This window comes from Jaculus jaculus, chromosome 14 (genome assembly GCF_020740685.1).
Source record: "Jaculus jaculus isolate mJacJac1 chromosome 14, mJacJac1.mat.Y.cur, whole genome shotgun sequence".
Classification (NCBI taxonomy): Eukaryota; Metazoa; Chordata; class Mammalia; order Rodentia; family Dipodidae; genus Jaculus; species Jaculus jaculus.
The window spans coordinates 42,236,233-42,260,581 of record NC_059115.1 but is presented as its reverse complement, the minus strand read 5'-3'; the positions used below and the strand labels follow the sequence as shown (position 1 = coordinate 42,260,581).

At 35.8% G+C, this 24,349-nt stretch overlaps 1 protein-coding gene across 1 annotated transcript in view; it reads left to right on the top strand.

Moving 5' to 3' along the window:
* Positions 1-22,805, top strand: part of LOC101610386 (contactin-6) — a 366,424-nt gene extending 343,619 nt beyond the window's left edge. Inside the window, 4 exon segments of the mRNA XM_045134210.1 lie at positions 20,861-20,973; positions 21,736-21,904; positions 22,686-22,743; positions 22,745-22,805. Coding sequence (XP_044990145.1) covers positions 20,861-20,973; positions 21,736-21,904; positions 22,686-22,743; positions 22,745-22,790 — 386 coding nt within the window. The 3' untranslated portion in view covers positions 22,791-22,805.
* The last annotated feature ends 1,544 nt before the right edge of the window (positions 22,806-24,349 follow it).

The following is a 24,349-nucleotide window of genomic DNA, read 5'->3' as shown; positions in this document are numbered from 1 at the left end:
TGAAAAAGAGAAGCAGAATCTCCAACGGAGAGTAAGTTAGCAACAGGATAAATGAGATAACCCTTACTTTTTTAATACATAGTTTAATATGTGTAGGCCCTCTTATACCCCATGATTGATGATAATTTAATATTGGAGAGTGGGCTTATCTTTGGATATGGTTCTGACTTGTTTCCCAGTTCCAGCTATGGATCCCACACCACTGAGGGGAATCAGCTAGACAAATCAAGAGCAGTTGGTTCCCCACCATGGTTGTGTGCCACTATTGCACTTCTGTGGGCATCAAAACAGGTTATTTGTTGCTAAGTATGTTAGTATGTTGCTTGGACAGCTCTTGGTCATTTCCCACAGTCACCCATTTAGCACCTTCTGGCACTAGACATGCTGACTGTCTGGGGACTGACTCTCTACTGGCCTCCAGCCATGCCATTCCATTTTACATGTCATCTGCATATGGTATCTTCATCAATAAGGTCTTACCACTGATCTTTGGTGGGTCATCAAGTACTCTGACAGAAATCTGTCATTCTTTAAGTAAAACTTGTAGGTTTCTCTGACCAAAAGCTCATTGTGGATGAGAGCCCCATGCTGGTACTGGGAGTTACAGGTCAGTCCCCACTAATAAAATGAGGAAAAAGCTAAGTAATATATAAGAGTTAGGGAGGAGAGAGAGGGGAGACGGAGGGAGGGAAGATGTAGAAGATTCAGGTTAGACTTGATTCTACCCTCTCCAGTGTCTTGTGGTTTAGGTATTTCTTGTAAGGGTCTGGTGAAGGTTCAGCTATTTGGTCTGCCTTTTAGGAAGTAGAATTTTATGGTACCATTGCCATTTGGATCTAGATTAGTGTTTCCCAACCCTTTCATGCCTTCCCCTCCCTTCCCCTCCAGCCTAGTGTCTAGTCCATGAGATGCTTGCTGGATATGTAAAGTATCTTGGGTAGATTAAGTTTAGGTGCTATAGATGAGTGAGACTATGTAGTGATTTTTTTTTTTTTTCTGTGATTGGGTAAGCTCACTGAGAATGATCTGTTCTAGGCTCAACCATTTTTCCTCAGATTTCTTTGTGTCATTTTTTCTTACTGCTGTATAGAATTCCATTGTGTAGATATACCACATCTTAGTTATTCATTCTTCTAGTGATGGGCATCTGGATTGATTCCAGTTCTTAGCTATTACGAATTGTGCCACTGCAAACATGGTTGAGCAAATCTCTCTGGCCTGTGGTTGGAAGGTTTTAGAGTAGATGCCCAGTAAGGGAATCACTGGGTCTGTTGGTATCTCTATAGTCAGGCTTTTCAGGAGTCTCCATATTGCTTTCCAAAGTGGTTGTACCATCATTCATTCCCACCAACAGTGGATGAGTGTTCCTACTTCTCCACATCCTTGCCAGCATTTATTTTTGCTTGATTTTTTCATGTTTGCTCTCCTTATTGGGGTAAGGTGGAATCTCATAGTTGTTTTAATTTGCATTTCTCTGATGACTAGTGATGATGAACATTTTCTTAAGTGTATGTTTGCCATTTGTGTTTCTTCCTCTGTGATCTGCCTGTTCAGCTCCTTGCCCTATTTTGTGAGTGGGGTGTTTGATTTCTGTTTAGAGGTTTGAACTCTTTGTAGATTCTAGAGATTAGGCCTCCATCAGTTGTATAACCTACAAATATTTTCTCCCAATCTGTGGGTAATCTATTGGCTTTGCTTATTGTATGCTTGTCTGTAAAGAAAGTCTTCAGCTTCATGTGATCCCATTGGTTGAGTGACTGTTTAAGATCTTGAGCTACTGGGGTTTTCTTCAGGAAGTCTTTTTCCATTCCTATATCATGGAAAGTACTTCCCAAATTTTCTTCCAGGAGTATTTGAGTTTCTGGTCTTATATTGAGGTCTTTGATCCATTTGGATTTGAGTGAAGTGTATGGGGAAATGTGTGGATCAAGTTTCAGTTTTCTGCATGTGGTTATACAGTTTGTCCAGCACCATTTGTTGAAGATACTGTCTTTATTCCAGCTTATATTTTTCAGGCCTTTGTCGAATATCAAGTAGATATAGTTGCTTGACCCAAAGTCAGGGTCCTCAAGTCTATTCCACTGGTTTATACTCCTGTTTTCATGCCAGTACCATGCTGTTTTTAGTACTATTCCTTTGTAATATAGCTTTAGATCAGGTATGGTGATGCCACCAGGGGTATTTCTTTTGCTGAGTATATGTTTGGATATGTGAGGCCTTCTGCCTTTCCATATGAAGTTTGAGATCATTTTTTCTATCTCTGTGAAGAACACTGTAGGGATTTTAATTGGAATTGCATTAAATCTGCATATTGCCTGTGGTAGGATTGTCATCTTCACAATGTTAATTCTGCCTATCCAGGAGCATGGGAGGTCTTTCCATTTTCTCAAGTCCTCCTCAATTTATTTTTTGAGTGTTTTTATATTTTCGATGTATAGGTCTTTTACTTCCTTGGTTAATGTTATTCAAAGGTATTTTTGTTGTCGTTGTTGCTATTGTAAATGGGAATATGTCTCTTCTTTCTTTCTCTTTCTCTTTGTCATTTGCATATAGAAATGCTACCAATTTTTGTGCATTGATTTTGTATCCTGCTACTATGCTATAGGAGTTAATCACATTCAGGATGTTTGGGATGGACTCTCTCAGGTCTCTTACATATACAATCATGTCATCAGTGATTAGAGCTAACTTAACTTCTTCCTTTCCAAATTGTATCCCTTTTATTTCTTTCTCCTGTCTTATTGCTTGAGCTAGGACTTCCAGTACTATATTGAAAAGCAGAGATGAGTGAGGACATCCCTGTCTTGTTCCAGATCTTAATGGGAATTCCTCCAGTCACTCTCCATTAAGTATTATTTGGGCCTCTGGAGCTTTGTATATTGCCTTTATTATGTTAAGATATGTATGAACTATGCCAATCCTCTCCAATGTTTTGATCATGTAGTGATGCTGTATCTTGTCAAAGGCCTGTTCTGCATCTATCAAAATGATGATGTGGTTTGCATATTTAAGCTTATTTATGCGTTGTATTACATTGACATATTTCCTTATGTTGAACCACCCTTGTAGTCCTGGGATGAATCCCATTTGGTCAAGGTGGATAATGCTTTTGATGTGCTGTTGGATTTGGTTTGTGAGGATTTCGTTCAGGAAATTTTGCATCTAAGTTCATTAGGGAAATAGGTAGGTAGTTTTCTTTGCTTGTGGCATCTCTGCCTGATTTTGGGGTTAGGGTTATACTAGCTTCATAAAAGGAGTTGGGAAGCTTTCCCTGTTCTTCAATTGTGTGGCACACTTTTATTAAGATTGGTTTGAGTTCCTGCATGAAAGTTTGATAGAATTTGGATGAGAAGCCATCTGGTCCTGGACTCTTTGGGGAGATTTTTTTATTACTTTTTGAATCTCAGTGAGTGTGATGGGTTCATTGAAGTTATTAATCTGCTCTGAGTTAAGCTTTGATAGATGTTATGTGTCCACTAATTTATCCATCTCTTCCACATTATCCAGTTTTGTGGAGTAGAGGATTTTGAAATAAGTCCTGAGTATTCTCCCAATTTCACTTATGTCTGTTGTGATCTCTCCTTTTTCATTTTGAATTTTGTTAATTTGAAGCTTCTCTTTTTCTTGCTTGATCAAGTTGGCCAGGGGTTTGTCAATCTTGTTTATTTTTTCAAAGAGCCAGCTCTTTGTTTTGTCAGTTGCCTTAATTGTTTCCTTGGTTTCCAAGTCATTGATTTCTGCTCAGATTTTAATTCTTTCTCTCCTTCTGGAGCTCTTTTGGTTGGGTTTTTCTTGTTTTTCCAGTGACTTTAGGTGGATGGTTAGGTTATTGATTTGGGATCTTTCTGTCTTTTTTTTATGAAGGCATTGAGTGCTATGAATTTTCCCCTGAGGACTGCTTTCATTGTGTTCCATAAGTTTTGGTATGATGTGTTCTCATTGTCATTCAATTCCAGGAATTTTGCAACAATTTCATTTTTTATTTCTTCCACTATCCATTTATTGTTTAATAGTGTGCTGTTCAGTTTCCAGTACCATTGTTATTCTTGGTGGGTCTTTTGTTCTTGATTTCTAGCAATATAGCATTGTGGTCTGATATCATGCAGGGAATGATGTCAATTTTTCTAAATATGTGGAGGCAGTCTTTGTGACCCAACATATGGTCTATTTTGGAGAATGTTCCATGGGCTGCTGAGAAGAATGTGTAGTCTGTGGATTTGGGATGGAAAGTTCTGTAGATATCCATTAGGTCTAAGTGATCTATGGTTTTGTTGAGCTCTCTTACTTCCCTGATGAGTTTCTGTTTGAGAGAAACATTTTTATTAGTACACCAATTGCCATCCTCCAAAACATATTAAAACATTGACCTCCTAGTCTGTGATTCATATTATAGTATGTCAGGAGTCTCACCTGTATAATGAAGATAAAACAGTAATATGTCCCCATAGAATTTTGTTCTAGGTCAAAGATAGTATTAATAACAAGTACCTAGCTCACACATCAGTAAATGCTGGGTTCATGAGCTTGTTTTCTATTGCTTTGTTTGTAGTTTGAATACTAGGAAATACCCTGTAAGATTCCCAAATTTTACTTATATAATGTCTAATGTAACTTAGAAACCTCTGTGTCTAAGGATGAGTTCATCTTAAACTTCCTACATACTTAATCAGGAATCTTGCACATAGTCAGGACCTGATAAATGAAGATGGGTATTTATTAGTTCACTGCCTTTGTCCTCTGAATGAAGTATTACAGATGTACCCATGATAAGTTGGGAAAGGTATTTTGTGAGTTAGTATTACCTATAGTATTAGTTGTGATCATATAGTAGTTCTGTATTTCTGTATATCTACAAACAATATATTATGTATTCATTCTCAGATAGTGGTCTACTGATTGAAACAACTGCAGTGTTTAGTGGGTGAGTGTATATATACCATGGTTGTGCTGGACAACCTGATGATTCATGTCCCACATAGGACAGAACAATGTAGTATGAATAGACTAAATCTCACTGATGAGTTTTCTTCTAGCCCATCTAACTTGAAACAAGATGTACATGAGTGATTCTCCAGAAAGGATTGGCTAAGGATTGAACTCTGTTCCTCAACCTGTTTGACACTATGTTGTCTAAATCAATAATGTTTTGTCAAATACCTTTATATGATATGCTTCTATAGTTCTGCAACATGCTAGTATTTTTCAACTGATATTAAATCTAGATAGCTATCTCCCATCAACCAGTGGTTTTCAGATTTTCCAGGCATAACTTTTTACTTATTGAGTGACCCCTAAAGTTAGAGGGGAATATAGTTCAGTTTCTATCTCAGGCAAAAATCAGGAGCGATTTGAAATGTGTAAGAATTGTATTAAGAAGTTACCCAAAGTCAGCAACATAAAGTAAACTGATGGGTATTTTAATGTAGTTCTTGAGCCAAGACTTGGTTCAATTTAACCCATTGGCTACTTAATGTAGATTGAGAATTGAAATCTATGAAGTGATAATGCACTACAGATTATAGATGCATAGTTAATAGAAAACTGAAAGAACTCATCAATACAGAGATGATAGAAACATAGGTATACATGTGTATGGCATATATAAAACACAATAATTAATTTTTATCCTGTGACATGATGTGATAGTTTGCTGATGCAAAATAAATTGAACATTGGTTTCTATTATTTTGTTCTATATCTTTAAGCACAAAACACTTCCTTTTTCATATCATCTTTATGTGCTTGTCCTAAGTGGTCCCTATATGTTTTACTTACTGAAAACAAACATAAATGCTAAAAAAGGTATTCATGGTTTACCAAACAGTTAATTTAGCACCACATAGTACAGCATATCTTTATGAAAAACAACTTAATTGACTAGGGATAATTTTATCTAATAGACAATGCTAGAATACATTTGTTAAGGAAAACATGAGAGTCAGGCAATTTTAAGTGAGGGATAGCATTGCTAACATATTTTCATTTTTTCTTCACCGTATGACCAATCAAAAATCCACCCTCATAACTCCTAGTTTCTTTCATCCAAATCTTGTTTTAATACTGCTTTCTTTTTTATTTTGATCGTTTTTCCCCCCTTAGGGTGCTGGAGATAAAACTAATAGCCTCACATGGCAAACAATTGTTTTACCATGTAGCAATATCCCCTCTCAGCTCTAGCTTCAATATTTCTTAAATTTGACACTCAGTATGTACTTTAAGATTTTAGGTCATTCACAAAATAGCCAATAAACATTTGAGAATAAGTTTATATAAATCTGCACCTCATCACATTTGAATACCAACCAAACCTCTCCCTTTCTCCTTCAGTTATTCTCTTCCACAGGTAATCTTGGTGCAACAGCTTGGCACAAACAGTATTATAACTAAGGCAAACATCATCATACATTTTTAGAGTTCACTTGACACAAATAGGTAGAGTAGAAACTATGGTGCTGACTAACAAAGGGCTGCAGCCTCTTTGGAACTTCGGAAGGCTCATTTGTTTCCTTGAGATATCTGACTTCTGGAGAACTCTTTGTTCCAGGGGCTTTCCTCACCTTCTTCCATCTTCAGGATGAGGAACACTGGATGTTGAGATGGTATGAATATGGAATTTATCCCATTTTAATGCTTAGTTAATGGCTGGTAGTGCTATTTTGGGAGGCTGGAAAACTTTAGAATGTAAGACAAGGATGAAGAAAGTATCTCACTGGAGGAAGATCCTTGAGAATATTTTATCCCTGGCTGATTTGTTAACATTCTCAACTTCCTCTTCCACCATGAAGTGAATAGCTCTCTTCTACCACACATTGCCATTATCGTGATGTTATGTCCAACCACATGGGTTCAATAGACAATGAACTAAGCACTCCAGAATGGTGAACCAAGTATTTGTCAAAGCAACAAAAGTCACTAACAAGAATCCTCAACTGTCTGTGATGCTGACCTTCTGACATCAGACATCTTAACTTTAACTCCCTTGGCCTGCTTCAGTCTCTACTACCTACCCTGTGATTACATCAAACCCACTGATATAGTCCAAGTTTACTTTTTCATTTTTTCCTTGACTTCTTAAATTTTGTAAATAATATAACATATCTATAAAATTTGGAGAAGAAACATATAGAGACATTTAGGATTCTTCCTTTTTGACAAAGTTATAGAATATTGATTACTACTGTATCTCCAGTCCTATGTTAATATATCCACACTGAATCTCATTTAGTTTTACAAGAAGATGAGGTGATTCATATTTTACTGATAACACCTGAAAACACATATGCTAACATTTGGAATCTGATAGATTGATACACTATTAACCAAAAGGCCTCTAGTGGAGTTTATTTTCATCTTATACCATTTTAGTATTTTCTTTCCTTCCTGATTCCCAAATCTGCACTCTAAAGCTCAAGCTCTTCCTTTGAGATTTTTCTTTCAAAGAGTACAATTATGCCCATCTAACTAGGTCAAAATTTCATTTTCTTCTCTTCTACTAAAGGATGGGAACTACAAAGAAGACATACTAGATTTTTAACATTCTGTCTCCCAGTTCTTTCCAATGTAATTTTTCTTTTAGCTAATCTGACGATGTACAAATTCATCTGAAGTTTAACAGCCATTTATCTATCTTTATATTCTTTCTCAATTTACAATATCCCCATCATTCCTATTGCTCTACTACCTTTAACAAAGGGTCCTGTTTAATAAGTTTGCATTTAGGGAGTTGGTTTATAACTCCTCTATTGTAAAGCAGAATGGGACTCCAAAGAAATGGGATTTTGAGTGTGAATGTTAGTTAAAACATATACATACCAGGGGAAGGAGATCAATGCAGAGAAAAACCAACTCCTACCAAATCAGAGAGCCAAAGCCTCAGAGGCCCCCAACACCTCAGCACTGAAGCAGACCAAAAATGAACCCAACATGGCTCAGGGAAATCTTGCGGAAGAGGGGGCGGAAAGAATGTCATAGTTACAGGTTGGGACATGATTTGCAGAGACATTTATCATACTAATAACTGGGGGCTAACTCCACAATGCACGACCCATTTTCATTAACAAGGAGGGTCTAATGGGAGGGAGTAGATCACAGATGAGCCTAAATAATGGTACCAAACTGCCTGTATTCACTGAAATGAAAACTAATAAATTAAATTAAAAAAAAAAAGAAAAAATAATAATAATATCAATATAAGAAAATGGAAAGTGACCTTCGGCTTCCCTTATTCCCTTTCCTTTCCAAATTAGAGAATCATAATTATCTTATTTATATATTCTAGGGATATTTTAGGACACTTACCATAGGGAAGGAGTAATAGATAATATTTATTGTATGCATAAACAGAGATATGTTCTCTGTAATATTTTGAAATGTGTTTTAGTAACAATCGTCATGTATTTATTCTCTTATTATATTAGAACATTTTAATTAACTTCAAATTCAACTGCTATGTAGAATTTTTGTCAAGCAATCCATTTACCCAATAATTTGTTTGAGAAGTGAAATGGCAACTCTGTTTGAATAAAGACAAAGGGATTGATAAAAAAAAATATATATATATATATATACATACCATCTGTGGGTCCCATGTAGTTATTCAGGAACTCTGAATATACTTTTGTATATGAAATGTTAATATGAGTTACACCACTTTAAAGGTAATTTCACATTTTTAAAATTTTTAAGTAGGAAAATATTACTAGTTTCTTTTTATATATATGTTTGTATATATAAAATATCATTCAGTGTATATATCTTATACATTGTATATATATTATACATATATATATACACAACAATTTAGTCCACTCACAAATAGTATGCTCATGAGCTATGCACATGCTTATGTGGCAAAGTACCCTTTCCATATGACAGTTTGCTTTTAACAGGAAAACACTCTTCATAATTAGAAGATGAATAAAATATTTGTAAGTTGCAAGAAAATACCATGAAAGAAAAAGAAAAGGAGGCTGAAACATATATAAGGAGTACCTCAGTTGAGAAGGCTGTGTATTATTTGTGTATTTATTGTGTAAAACCTAAAAGATTTGGCATTGGAGGATAAAAAGATATCCATATATCTACAAAAAGATATGCAAATCTTATTAAGTACAGTATTTTTATTGTTTTTGTGATGATAACATTGTTATTTAAAAATACAACTGATGCAAGTGCAAGTACCACAGCTTACTAAAAAAGTGTTCATTTGTTTCCAAAAGGCAACTGAACTGAGGGAGCCACAACAAATACACCATGATCGATTCAGCCATCACTTACATTGAATCTAGCTTTACAAAGGAAGGAAAACATTTATATCAATTGCAAAGACAAAAGAAAAAGATAAACCAAACACTGCTTCTGTATAAAGTCATATTCAGAGACAGTGGCAGAAAGTGTTTGCAAATTTTAGCTCAATTTGGCCCCTAACGTTGACTGACTAGCACTCTGGACTGAATTCTTTCTTGCTGTAAATATGCAATCAATCCATATTTAGACATAAAAGAAGCATCAAGCTTTTATTCCATCTTGCACTTATGTTCTTTCTCTCTGGCCCAAATGTCAATCCCATGCTGTTACATAGAAGTGTAACATAAGAAGTTGTTTTTGAATTGAGTTCACAGTGTGAACTACAGCTGAATATAAATGCCATCTACAGAAAAATTGATTACAGAGAAACCATTAAAGCTTCAGAGGGCTAGTTTAACATTGCTCTGTCATTTGATTAATAGAAAATGATTTGGTCTTTGGATATTGTCTGCAAAAATTAAAGCCAAAGAGAAAGAGCACTTGTTTGTTGAATTTGCCATTCCTCAATGTAGTGCAAACATCATGACATGTGTTTCCTAATATTCTTGTGACAGTGTTTTGATTTCTTTTTCAATTTAAATTTCACAATAGAAATCTTTACTATACTTTGATTAGCCATCTCAAACCATGATTGTCATGTTCACATTAAGTTACAGCTTTCCAAAGTATCTTTTGGATTTTTTGTTGTTGTTGTTTTCTTTTTCTTATTTACATGTGTGTGTGTGTGTGTGTGTGTGTGTGTGTGTGTGTGTGTGTGTCTGTGTGTCTGTGTGTTTGTATTTTTACATAGTATACTCTGGTTTTCCCTCATGCTGCTCAATCCTCATTTCACTGAGGGCCCTCCTCAGTATGATTCTTGGTGTTCAGTGTAGGGTAATTAGTGCCTCTGTTAGTTTCTGGGGAGGGGATGCTGTTACCTCAGGATATTTCTTCCCACCCTATGGCTCTTACAATTTTCTCTCCCCGACTTCCTCAAAACCTCCCTGACCCTTGGGTGAGTTTACAGATTGTTTTAGGGTTGAGTTCTCTGCAGCCTCCATATTTCTATATGAATGTGTTTTAGTTCACCACTGTGTTTTTTACTACTTGCCTGGGGGTAGTTTTCAGGTTACAATTGGGAGCAATACTCAATGCTGCTTGCTCTGCTGTTTCTTCTGGAATGTGAATGTGGTAGAGGTGGCACAACTTGTGGGAGCAGTTGGCTCTCTTTTCTTATTGAATTGGTAGATCTTGGATTACCCCGGTATTCTCTGCCATCTGTAAAATAAAACAGATTCTCTAACCAAAGGGTGAGTTCAGCTTTAATTAAGGGTGGTATGCTTATAATTTTGAGAGACATTTTTATGAGGATTTCCACGCAACTTGTATGGAGAGCAATCTGACTTCTCTCTGAAAGTTGAATTTCCTGCCTGTGTGGTGCTGGCTTGGTTCCCAGCACTAGTTAATGAATGTGCTCTGTCCGACTCAGTGAGCCTCATGGCCAGTCAGTGGGCAGTTAGTTACCCGCATGGGCTGTGTGCCACTACTGAACAAGTGTGTGCTTCTTGTTGGTCTGGTGGGATGCGTGGTTTGCAGGGTATCCTCTTTATTTGTACTGTTTCACTTTGCAGCAACATGAGGGTTTATCAGAAGAGAACTGTCATTCCTTTCAGTTCCCACCTGGTTTCTCGGTGTCCTGAAATGCCAGCTTGTGGTGTCTTCAGCAAATTTCTTATCTTTTAGCTCTGTTGAATAACCAAGTGCCTGGAAAAGTCCTACATTGTTTTGGGGGCCTCACAGATCTCCCTGGCCAAATGCTCACTGTGGAGATAGGCCAGTTCTGATACTGGGATTCATAAGTCAGAGCTTGTAGGTGCAGGATTAAGCTTTCTCCACCTTCTACTGGGGATATTAGTCAGGTCGGTCCACCTCCCTGCATTGTGGGTTTTTTTCTTGTATACTGGTATCCCTGAGGAAATTTTCTAATGCTCTAATCACTTTAGCTTTTAGTTTTGTGTAGTTTCCCTCCCCATCCTCCATTCCCATGGGCAAAATTATTTCCCTTCATAAGTTTGTATGCTGTTCCCTCCTCTCCTCTCTCCTTGTTTTCACTTTAACTAGTCTCATTCTAGATATATGTCCATATTCCTAAGGTTTACTGCTTTTTGCCTTCTTCTTTAGCTGGTCCAATTTAGGAGCACATATGAGAGGGAAAAAAATGTAGTGTTTGATTTTCTTAGACTGTGTGATCATGCTTATAATATTATTTTCTGAAACATCCATTTTATTGTGAATTTCATTTTTTCTTATTGCTGAATAGAATTTCATTGTATATATGGACCACATCTTCATTTTCCATTTTTCTGCCAATGGGCTTCTGCGTTGATTCCAATTCCTAGCTATTGTGAATAGAGCAGTAATAAACACAGTTAAGCAACTACCTCTGAAATAAAGAGTAGTGTCTTTAGGGTAAATGCCCAATAGTGGAATAGCTGTGTCAGATGGAAACTCTGTTTTCATCTTAGTGATTGTATGAGTTTGCACTCCCACCAGCAGTTCCTTTTACCCACATCCTCTCCAACATTTTTTGTCATTTGATTTTTTGGAGATTGTCATCCTGACTGGAGTAAGGTAGAATTTCAAAGTTATTTTAATGTGCATTTCCCTAATGGCCAGAGATATTGAATGTTTCTTTAAGTGAATAGTGGACATTTGTATTTTCTCATGTGAGAATTCTCTGTTAAGTACTATGCCCCATTTATGAGAGGATTGTTTGATTTTTTTATTGCTTCATTTGTTGAGTTCTTTGTAGATTCTAGATATTAGACCTCTGTCATGGGTATAACTGGCAAAGCTTTTCCAGCATTCTATGGGTTGTTATGTTGTCTCTGTTTATGATATGTCTGTCTAAAATAAAGCTATTTAATTTCATAAGACTTCACTGATTGAGTGTTTAATTTCCTGAGCTACTGGTGTCTTATTGAAGAAGTCTTTTGCCATTCCTCTATCTGGGAATGTGCCCCTATTTTTTTTTTCTTCCAGTGGATTAAGAGTTTCAGGTCTTATGTTAAGGCACTTGATTCATTTAGAGTTGATTTTTGTGCAGTATGAGAGAAGTTAATCTATATTCATAGTTTTTTGTATATGGTTATCCAATTTCTACAGCACCACTTGCTGAAAATGTTATCTTTCCTCAAGTGTACATTGTTAGATTCTTTGTCAAAGATTAGGCAGCCATAGTTGCCCAAACAAAGGTATGGATCATCTATACTGCTCCATTGATCAATGTGTCTGTTTTTATTCCAATTCCATGCTATTATTATTACTATATCTTTGTATTATAACTTGAAATCAGGCATGGTGATACTCCTGTGGTATTTCTTCTGTTGACAAGTTTTGCAGATCTGAACCTTCTGTTGTTCTAAGGAAATTTTGAGACTTTTTATCTTTGTGAAGAACTATGCTATATTTTTTAAATTTATTTTTATTAGATATGGACATACTTGGTATGTAAACACCACATGTTGGTACCATCCTTTTCCTCAACCCTGCCCCTTTTCCTAAGATGCCCTCCTCATTGGGGATGCAGGTCAACCCCATGTGGATTGTGGGTCATATATTGTAAGGGCAGAATTATGCGATAATTTTATTGGCATTGTGTGGATTCTGTATATTACTTTTGGTGGAATGGCCATTTTCACAATATCAATTCTACCAATACATGAGCATGGGAAATGTATCCATCTTCTTTTGTCCTCATCCACTTCTTCATTGTTTATATTTCTTCATTGAATTGATCTTTCACTTTCTTAGTTAGTGATATTCATGTATACATACATACATACATATATATATATGTATGTATATATATATACATATAGTTAAGTTGCCACAAAAATTTATACATATATATATAAATTTTTATAAATTATTTATATTTATAAATTATTTTTGTAAATGTATTATATATTTTAATAAATTATTTATTTTTATAAATTTATATATATAAATTTTTATATATTATATATATAATTTTTGTGGCAACTTAACTATATGTATATATACATATATATAAATGTATATAAATTTATGTCTATGTATGTATGTATGTGTGTTTGTATATATATATATATATATATATATATATATATATATATAAATTTTTGTGGCAACTTAACTTGGTCAGCCTCACCAATTTATTTCTCCATGTGTTTGTCTTTGTTGTAAATGAAAACTAGTTTCCCCCTCCCTTTGGTTGTTGTTGTTTTTAAGGCAAACCCAGTAGATTGCCTTTATTAATGAGAGAAAGTGAGAGCTAGATCAAAAGCATGCGTGAGAGAGAAAATTATCTCACCAGGGCCTCCAGCCACTGTAATCAAACTCCAGACACATGTACTACCTTATGCATATGTGTGACTGTGTGCATTTTTCACTTGGTGTGTCTGGCTTCCATGGGATCAGAGGAGTCAAACATGGGTCCTTATGCTTCATAGGCAAGTGCCTTGATCACTAAGCCAAAACTCTAGTCCAAAACTACCAAAACTACTGATTTTTATGTGTTGATTTTGTATCCTGTCACTTTGCTAAAAGAATTTATCTCCTGAAGAAGGATTTTGGTGGAGTTTTGGGGTCACTAATATATAGGATCATGTATTCTGCAAGTAGAGCCAGTTTGAATTTTTCCTTTAAATTTGCACCCTTTTTGTTTCTTTCTCCTGCCTGTTGCTTCAGCTAGGACTTCTAATACTATGCTGAAGGGCATTGATGAGAGTATGTACCCTATCTTGTCTCTGATCACAATGGGAACATTTCAAGTCTTCCTCCAATTAGTACGATTTGGGCTTTAGGATCCTCATAAGTAATCTTTAATATGTTGATGTTAGATGATAATAGCAGGGTATGGAAGTCCCCTACTCTGATGGTATTGGGTTTATTTGTGGCCTGTTACAGAAGCTTTTATCTTGAATAGTGAGTTGGGTTTCTTGTAGAAAGTAGATATGCGTCTTTGGAGAGAAATTCACTGATGCTTAGAGTTATGAGTGTGAAGTTGAATTCAACCTTGTCATACTGAAGGCTTCTCAGGTTGTCATGCTATGTTGAGTTTTATACATTTTCACAACGGCCCCAGATGAATTATTGTTTTTCCCTCGTATAGACATTGGTTGTTCAACTCTTCTGTGTGGGGTATTCCCTGAAGAATTCTCTGCAGGGTTGGCTTTGTCTGTATTGAGTTCCAATTTCAGGTTTAGGTTTGATTATTTGGATGTTTTAATTTTGTTTTGGAATTCATTCTTGCATTTGAGCATATCTCCGTGAAGTTTAATAAGCTGGTTGTTGAGATCATCTATTAGTTGACTCACCACTAATTCATTTATAAGACTTTAAGATATCTCTGATTTTCTTTAATTATGTTAAGATGAGTGATGAAAATTGTTTGTTGTAATTGAAAATTTTGTTGCATTTGTTTATGCAATATTTGAACTTTATGGTGATTTTCTTGCAATTCTATCTGTTTGATCATGGTCCATTAAGCTTTTTTTTTTTTTTTTTTTTTTTTTTTTTGTAAGCTTAAAATGCATTCATTTTGAGATTCTTTACACGGTGTATACTCTTTTTTTTTTTTTTGATAATTCCATCTTTGAGCTAGGCATTCAAGGTGGACATCTCTCTGCTTCTTGTCTTGTGGTGTTCTTTGTGTGTGTGTGAGGGGGCTTGTGGTTTGCCTATCTCAGGGAAAATGTATTGTTTTGCTATAGATGTAGCAAATGGTGGCTGGTGTGGGATCTTAAATGAGTGGTCTGTTTTGGTCAAAACCAGGTGCAAGTTGGTTGGAAATTCATAGGTTTTCGTTGGGTGTCTTTGGATCTATAGAGGATCTTCCTTGTGTGCATTGTATTGTAAGGGTTCTCAGTGAGATCCTGGGAGGCCTGGCGGAGTATGTGGCTGAGCAGAGTCTTGTTCTCCCCATGCTATCCTCTTGCTGACCCTTGGTGTTGAGATTGGCTCTAGCTGCTGGTGGCAGGCTGGTGGAGGGTAGAACCCACTCTTGGATTTGGGCCTTGATTATCGAGTATAGGGCATTAACTGAGTCACATGGCTCTGAGGGTAGCTGCCTCTCTGTCATCCCACTCAACTCACAGAGTTCACAAAGTGTGCAGAAGGCACTGGTGCTTTGGTGAGGACCACTGTTGTAAATGTGTCATAGTCTTCACTTATGCAAGGTCTTGTGGTTTTTTAGTTGGAGTGTGCTATTTAGGCAGATTATCTGTTTGTGCACTCCAGCATGTGGTTATCTGGAAGCCCTGACCCCTGTAGACAGACTGTGCTATTTATGGAGTTGCCTGCTAGAGAGTAGTGGGTGGAAGTGGGAGGGGAGGGTTGGGCCCAGCATGCTCCAACCAGCAACCTGTGTGAAGGTCTGGGAGACCTTGAGCCCTTGTCATCCCAGCCATTCCCCAACTGTGGAGGTACAGAGAGCAGTGCACCTAGTTGGGTGGAGATAGGGCCACTCGCCAGCATGTACAAGTGCCCCATCTCCCTGTCTGTGCCCAATCTGTACAGGTAGTGGAGTTATACAGACTATATGCCTGTCTGAGATTATTGGTATCTCTACAGTGCACAGGTTTGTTCTCCACACCCTCATCCTAACATGCTCCCTTTGCTCCTTCCACAAGTTTCCCAGCTTCTGCAGTCACACTACCCCTGTCTCGGCTACCATGTTACCCTCACCTCTGCACTCGAGGAATGTGTTATGCAGCTCCTCTTCCCCACCCACTGCAGCTGGTTCTGCTAGTGTCCACAATGCTGGATCCATGGGCTGGTCCCATGTCTAGAAGAGTGGGGTGTAGAAGGAGGCTGATAATCTATCCCTCCTAACCCCAGTTACTCAGCAAGAGCTCCTAGTCATGTTGTAGAGCACAGACCACTTAGGAATCTGGCAGATTCACTTGTGTGCATCCCAGTGCCATCCAGTGAGGTGTCCTGAAAGTCCCCTCTTGTACTGGAGCCCCATAAACTCTTCTGTTTTCTACCCTGAAACTCTAGTGTGGTTATAAGTTTTCCATTTTTACTGGAATTCTTATTCTTTTCACTGTCAGATATATGATTCTGACATTGACGAAACACCCTTGGATAAAGATACGAAAAAGGATAGACTATGAGCAATTACCAGCTAACTAAGTAAGATTCCTATTTTATCTTTATTTCAAAAATTACAGAAAGAACTAGATTAAGAGTAATATTATTAAGAGAAAATCTTAAATATATGCTAATTATATTTTACAAAGTGAATCATTTGCAAACTTTGGAAGGATATTAGTGACAAACTGCTTTGAACACAATTGAAGAACTGATTATGTCATGACACTACAGTGAAAAAGTAATACTATCACGAAAGAGAAATAATGGTTATTGAGATTTCTTTTATGCACTGTTAACAAATTGAATAAAGTTTAATATTTTATTTCCCATATGCTATGGATTTTATAAAGCATGAGCTATTATTCTTCTTTTAGTCATAAAATTGGGAAACTCTTCAATAAGAGCTGAAGTCACTATGTCCTCAAATACTTTATTTTGGTACCTTCAGATAGTATAAGAAATAAAACATGTAATTAATAAAACACATAATTGGTCATTCATACCAAGGTGCTTAGTCCTGCCTATGGGATGTTTTGCTTCTGATTCAGTAGATGAAGAAGCAAATGCAGGCATGCCGATAAGGTTATTGTCAAAGCCACAAAGTACATGTCTACCAAGTTAGTAAAAGTCTGATCTTTGTCTTTTTGCTTAGTGCTTCAACAGTAAACTTGCAATGTTGAAAACAATAATTTATTCTAAATAATCAAGAGACACTGCAATAAGTGGAAGCAGTGATATTGAAACTGAATTTATATATTTTCATATTGATTATATGGTGGTGTTAATATTAGTGCTTAGTTTTAAAGATTACTGTTCAAATAAATGAGTCCAAGAGTAGAAAGATATGAAGTCTGTAATATCTTATGAGAGTATTATAACATTTTATTTATTTATTTATGAGAGAGAGGCATACCAGGGCCTCCAGCCACTGCAAATGAACTTCAGTCATGCATGCCACCTTGTACATGTGGTATATGTGGGCACAGGACAACCAAGCCTGGGTCTTTAGGCTTTGCAGACAAGTGCCTTAATGACTGAGAAATCTCTCCAACCTGTGGATATATTTTTTAAATAGGAGGAAAGATATATTTCAGGCTCACAGTTTAGAGGGGAAAACTTCAGTGTGGCAGAAACAAAGTTCACATCTTCATAAATGATAGAGAGAGAGAGAGACAGAGAGAGAGAGAGAGAGAGAGAGAGAGAGAGAGAGAGAGAGAGAGCAAGAATTAGCTACTTCTGAACATGCAGTGAGCTGGCTAACCAACCTCAAGGTCTGCCCCATGCTTCCTTCTCCTACAAGAGTCCACCTCCCAAATTTTAGTGTCTGAGTAAGAGACTTAATTGCAAACATGTGAGGTGGTTATGGGAGACAATTTATATTTTACATTCAAACCACCACATTCTGCACCTGCTCCCCATAGATTTATGATCATCACGCAATGCAAAATGCCCAGTTTTAAAAGCCCCCATAGTTTTTATCAATCCTAAGAATTTGGGAACTTTTACAGATATGAGCATGTTTATATTAGCACCTTTATAGCCAAAAATGTTAGAAAAGTCACTTTTGGATATACTTAGAGGAAGATAGTTATAACATCATGCTGTTGACCCAGCCCACCTTAAAAAGTCTATTAACATACATATGTTAAATATTTACTAACATCAACACAAAACACACAGCTCTTGACCTCTAAGAAGATAAGAGGTAGTTTATTCTGGAGTTAAATATGAATGATCATGGCCTAGAAACACAGACTTAGGTTACTCCAATTCCATGATACAATGTGTTATCAATTTCATTAATGTTTTATAATTATAGAACAAAACATAATAAACCAAGTCACTTTTCAAATATATTGGGTGGCCATCAAGTATGCAGGTTATAGCAAAGGTACATGGTGAGGAGGAGGACTCTTCACTATAGGCTTCAGATGCCATCTGGTGACATTCCTTAGCCTTTGATTTGGTGGAAGCTGGTGGTCTATCAGTACACTCCAAAAAGGCTTCACCTGATAAACTGCTAACCATCAGGATGGTAGGTCAGACACAGTGGTGGGCAGTAAATGGCTATTAAGTGTCTAAAAGTAGCTCGAGGTAATTTGGCTCTGATCCTGTGACATTCTATCTCTCTGTGATCACAGTAGTTCTGTCAGTCCATTCAGCCTCATTGGAAGTAGGTCCAGCAGATATAGCACTTTGCTTGGAACTTTAGTTCACACTAAGCATAAAACTTTTAAAAGTTTAGCCATACTTGGGTTTATACTGTCATGAAATATTCTATAACATAGGCATTGCAATTGGTTCATGAATCATTTATACATATAGATAGATAGATAGATAGATAGATATAGAGATAGAGATAAATAGATAGATATAGATGATATATAGGTACAAATAGATATAGATGTAGTTATACACATACATATATATTTATATGTATATATATGCAACCATGAGTCCATATGGGCAATAGGCTTTGATCATAGTATATGCCACAATGAATAGAGTGGCCATGTTTTGTCATCTATGAATTATATCAAATCCCACTGTGTATTATGAGCTATGAAAATGTCACAGACCTTGAATAGTTTTGTTGACTGCACAATCGTATATCAAGCACATCAGTATTGTGCACTTATTATGTTCCAAGACTGAACTAGGGGCTTATGATGTTAAGTTAAAAAAATGCGTAAGAAGAGATGACAAAGAACAAATATAATCCTATGAAATCAAACTATAATAAACATAAAGTAATCTCCATGAAACAATGGGGAAAATGTGTTTCAATCCACTACATCCCAAATGTGGCAAAATGGCTGAGTGCTCAATCATATTATCAGAGTTGCTCTGGGGAAGGTATGGAAGTTTTGGTCATACAATAAGAGACACTCTAAATTCAGCAAATTAAGAATCTCCAATAATGCATAAGAGATGAAACAGAGTTGTCAAAACTCCAAAAGAACTCATTTCCAGTTCTAGCATTACTACAATGAGTTTTATGATCTCTTAGCATCACAAATTCAAAAAAATGATGCCAAAAACATCCTCCTGGGCAGTTTATCTCTGCCTCCCCTTTCCAGCTGAACTATTTTAAATCTCTCCTTCATTTATTTTTTCTATCTCATACATAAACAAATTGACTTGACTCTTTCAGAAGCAACACATTGTCATGTAGAAAACACCAGATTGAAACCAAAGGACCAGAATTCTAATTTGAGTCACCTTATTGTTGGTTGCGCGCTTATGGAAAAGTGACTTTCCATCCTGCAAACTACATTCTTGCTTTGCAATTTCCAGTTTGTCTAGAAGATCTGTTACTTCAGAGGACTAATACTAAAGTTTTCCCTCTTAATTTCCACCAACCCTAACCCAGAAAGCAGTAACTTCGAAGAACTAAAAGCCAATGTTTGAGTTCTGTATAGACATTATTTGGGATGGTCAATCTATTTGTGATAAATTTTTCATTTTCTGAGTTTCCAGCATCTCTATTTACAGTAAATGATAAAAGTCTTTCTTATTACCCAGCCTTCCTTGACAAAGTTAAGACAGGCCAGTGACCAAATTACTGACCACCTAATTGACAAAGCATCATCAATCTTTTAGAAATTTTAGCTGGGGCTGTCCTTGAGTAGAGAAAAAGTTTCAATACTCAAGTATTGTGCTCTATTGTGATTCATGACCCACATACTTAGAATGCAAAAAATGTCATCTGCTAGAACCTGAGAGAGATTTCAACACACTGTGATGAGAGGGGAGAGAGGAATGATGTTACTTTGTGAAATTTTCTTTTCTCTCTTAAGGGTCTGAAGTATTCTGTCATGAATTCTAAGACATTCTCTAAATCCTTCATAGTTTACTACTAACATTTTTAAAAGTTTGGTATTGGCTTTGTCAATTGCAGTTTAAAATACAATGTTTAAAATTAGAATACCATTAGCAATCAGCATTGATGTGCTAACAATATATACATATGTGTGTATGTATGTATGTGTGTGTGTATGTGTGTATGTGTATTGCATATTATATGTGAATTATTATTGTGTATTATTCACATATACACACACATAGAGTTTGCAACTTGAGTTTATTTAATATACTCACTGATTAATAGCTAAATCCAACACTGGATAATATAACCCTTCTTTTTATAAATCATTAAGTAAACAATTTCAGTAACAATGATTAATAAATTAATAGTGGACATTCATCAAACCATCATTATTCATACATCAGTCATAAGGATATTATCAAATGAACAAAATTTGAGTGTATTTGCTTATTCTGATAAAAAATTAATATGATATTTCAAATGACATCAAATAACATATTTCTTCCTTCTGTGATAATCATAGCAGACTTGTTTTTCATATTCATGTTGATGCTTCATACCATGAGCTCATCATTATTCATTTGGACCATTGATTGTCTTTTAAAGCTCCAAGCCAACCACCAGCAAACATTGCCTGGAAGCTATCAAACTCTAAATTATGCTTGAACTGGGAGCATGTGAAAAACATGGAAAATGAGTCTGAAGTGTTGGGTTACAAGGTGAGTATTTAGTTCAGCATGCAATTGTATCTGTTATATGACAAGCAAATCACTAATGTCATGGTCAAACAGAAACCACATCTTCTTGTATGGAAGTATACAGATTATTTTTAATTGTTTGAAAATACCATTGGTGACTTGAAATTTTTCGTTATAAAGATTGATTATTCTAAGCCCAGTAATATGTCAGGGAACATCAAAAACATTTACAGTATACATTGTTTTCAACCAAGTGACTCATCTTGCTATAAAAATGTTCTTGTATTTGATGTATATATGTTGTTTGTTATTGAGAACAGGCTAAGATAGTATTATAGAACTTAGGCTGCATTGTGATGTGATCTTTCAACAGCATGAAGGGGATCTAACACAAGCATCATTGAGTCCCCATAGCAAGTAATTTCTGCTAGGAGTAATGGACAGCAACTCTGGGAAGGAGAATATGTTGAGACATTTGAAATGTGTCCTAATTGCACATTTCACAGGAAGCACCAGAAAGAATAGCCTCTAACCATATAACTAATACAAATAAATCTATCCTGATCCCAGAGACACTGGCCCAAAAAGAAATCTTTTCCTCAATACATTTAGAGAAAAGGCACTACCTGGTTTTATACTAATGTGAGAAAGGTTGCACTTATAGTGATATTGTCATTATAAACAAGAACATATTATAAATATGTCTCTTAACTGTGCTCCAGAGAGTGATTGAAATTTTGAAAAGCTCCAACCCCATGTTGACTTAATTCATTATTTTTACAGATTCTCTATCGGCAGAATAGACAGAGTAAAACTCATATTTTGGAAACAAATAATACATCAGCTGAGCTGCTGGTACCATTTGAGGAAGACTACTTGATAGAAATAAGAACAGTCAGTGATGGGGGAGATGGGAGCAGCAGTGAAGAAATTAGGATCCCAAAAATCTCAAGTAAGTTGAATCATCACTGTGGGTTCAGAAGTTAAAATAAAACCTGGGCTCTAAGGAACATTCTAATTCATGTTTAAATGTTGAGTAACACAGTAAAAGTTCTGTTTCTCTGTTGTGAAGTGTGAACCAGAGATGATGAGCCAGTTTTTCTTTAAACCATCTTTTAAATTTGCCATATCCATGCATTTTTGCAGTTTTTTGTTGTTGTTTTGTTTTCTCATTTGAAAATCAAAATAACACCATAAAAAACAAACCTACAAAAACAGGCAACACCGTCCTTGGTGGCACAAAGTTCAGGAATTCTTCTCAAAGACCTCACTCAAAATAGGAATGGTAAACATGGGGCCTTGGTCCCTGGGCTGTCTTTCCCTATGCATAGAACACATCATTAATGAATCATTGTGTTCATATGGAGCTCAGGTTCTCAGTTACTAACATTCTACAGCCAAGCATTACCATGTAACGCTAGCTTATGGCTTTTCCTTTGGAGTCATGATCTTTTTGTCCTGATGCTCTGGCCAAATATAAGCCATGTACCATAAAATTTAATCTACTTTTCAAATAGACTTCACCAATTTTGGCATTTTTTTTTCCTTTTTATTTTGTGTATAAACAGACATCTTAGGAAAAATAGGATAGCAGCTTCCTAAAATTAAATGTGATACCATTGTCATGTCATAACTCGTATTAGTCAAACAAAAGCATGAGTATATAAGCCTGACTTGTAGAATTATTTTATTTTTGCTTTTTCTGAGATTTTTTTTTATATTTATATTTTCAGGTTTGAGTTCCAGAGGAATTCAAGTCTTAAAACCTAGTGCCAAATTCCTATCGCTTGTTGGGATTTTTTACTGTTTTGCTACTCAATCAATTATACGATGAATAAAGGCATAAATCTTCAGGAGTTTTCTGAAAGCAAATCATTTCGTAAATATGTTCTGCAATCTCCTTCACAAGACATATTCTTAATACAGACTTATTTGGAAAGAAAAAAATGCATATTATTAAGATCTTGTAAATATATGTGCAACATAAATAAAACAGTTTTAAACATTTTGAATTTTAAAGTTCACATATGATTACCTCACTCAAGGTGCCAAATTAATCTGGGGACATAAACTTGCCATGTATTTGAAATGACTTTAATGGAGAGTGTCAATAACTGCCTCTGATGGGGATGATAGATATAAGACTGACATAAATCTATTTATGTGCTTTGGGCAATTTACTTCACTATTGAAAGTTCTGTCCATTATTTGAAATAAAATGTAATTATTTGTTTATAGTTGAGAGTCTGAAGTATTGGCTCTCTTAAATCATCATGCTTCTATCTCTGAATCAAGTTGGAAAAAGAAATATTCATACTATAATATATGTCAGTATAGAACACAATATTCTTCCTAACTCATTTTTTTAAGTTTTATGATAATAATAATGAGGGTAGCAATGCTTCATAGAAAAGAAAGAGAAAGGAAGAGAAATAAGTATCCACATAAGAAAATATTTAACAGGTCCCCTACATAGTAGACAATTTCTTGCATAGCAGTCTGTACTCTTGTAACAATCCACATTGTCCTAAATTAAAGTTGTATGAGCAAGTCTCAGGTACTTATTATAGTACTGCACATAGCCTTACTTTTTATACAATAAAGAAATATGTGCACAATTATTCAACCAGGTTTTCTACATTTGAATCCCAATGTTTTTGTCAAACTTCTCTGTAATCTTAAAAATATCTTACATTAATCAATATTTAGAAAACTTTTGTGCATTGATTCTTATATAGTGTGAACTATTTTAAGCAGCGGCCTCTTTTCCTTTAATAGTATAGTCCTGGCAAAATATAAAGTTAAAGTAATACTATATTCCATTCCACTTCTGAAACCCTTGAGGGATAGGACTCTGCTGTCAGATTACTTCATTTTCAACCAACAAAGTGTTTGTTTGTTTGTTTCTCCTGAGGAAATAGGTATAAGAAAGGACCACATTAATTTTGCCTTCTCAATGTGGAACAAACTTTTAATTATATTGAAATGTTTGAAAATATGCCTCAAATCACACTGTATTCAAAATTGGAGTTGCCTTTTTTACTTCTAAAATATTTTTCATTTTTTTTAAAGTTCCCCCTTATATGCAGAAGTAAGTGAACAGTAACATTACTCAGCTTCACTATTACTCTCTGCCTTCATAAGCATGTTGAGCACACAGTACAAATTAGTGTACCCTTCCTCTCAGTGCTGTAAGACTTGGTTGTACTTTTATATAGAGCAAAACAAGTACAAACAAGGGCTACCTGACACATTCATAGCTGCCTGACCAAGACACATCTGTATATATCTGGCAGGGTTTAATTGCTTCCTTAATGAGTGATAAGATGTGTGTTTGAGCAGGGGGTGATAGTGCAGACCTTTATTCCCAGCTCTTGGGAGGCAAAGGTAGGAAGAT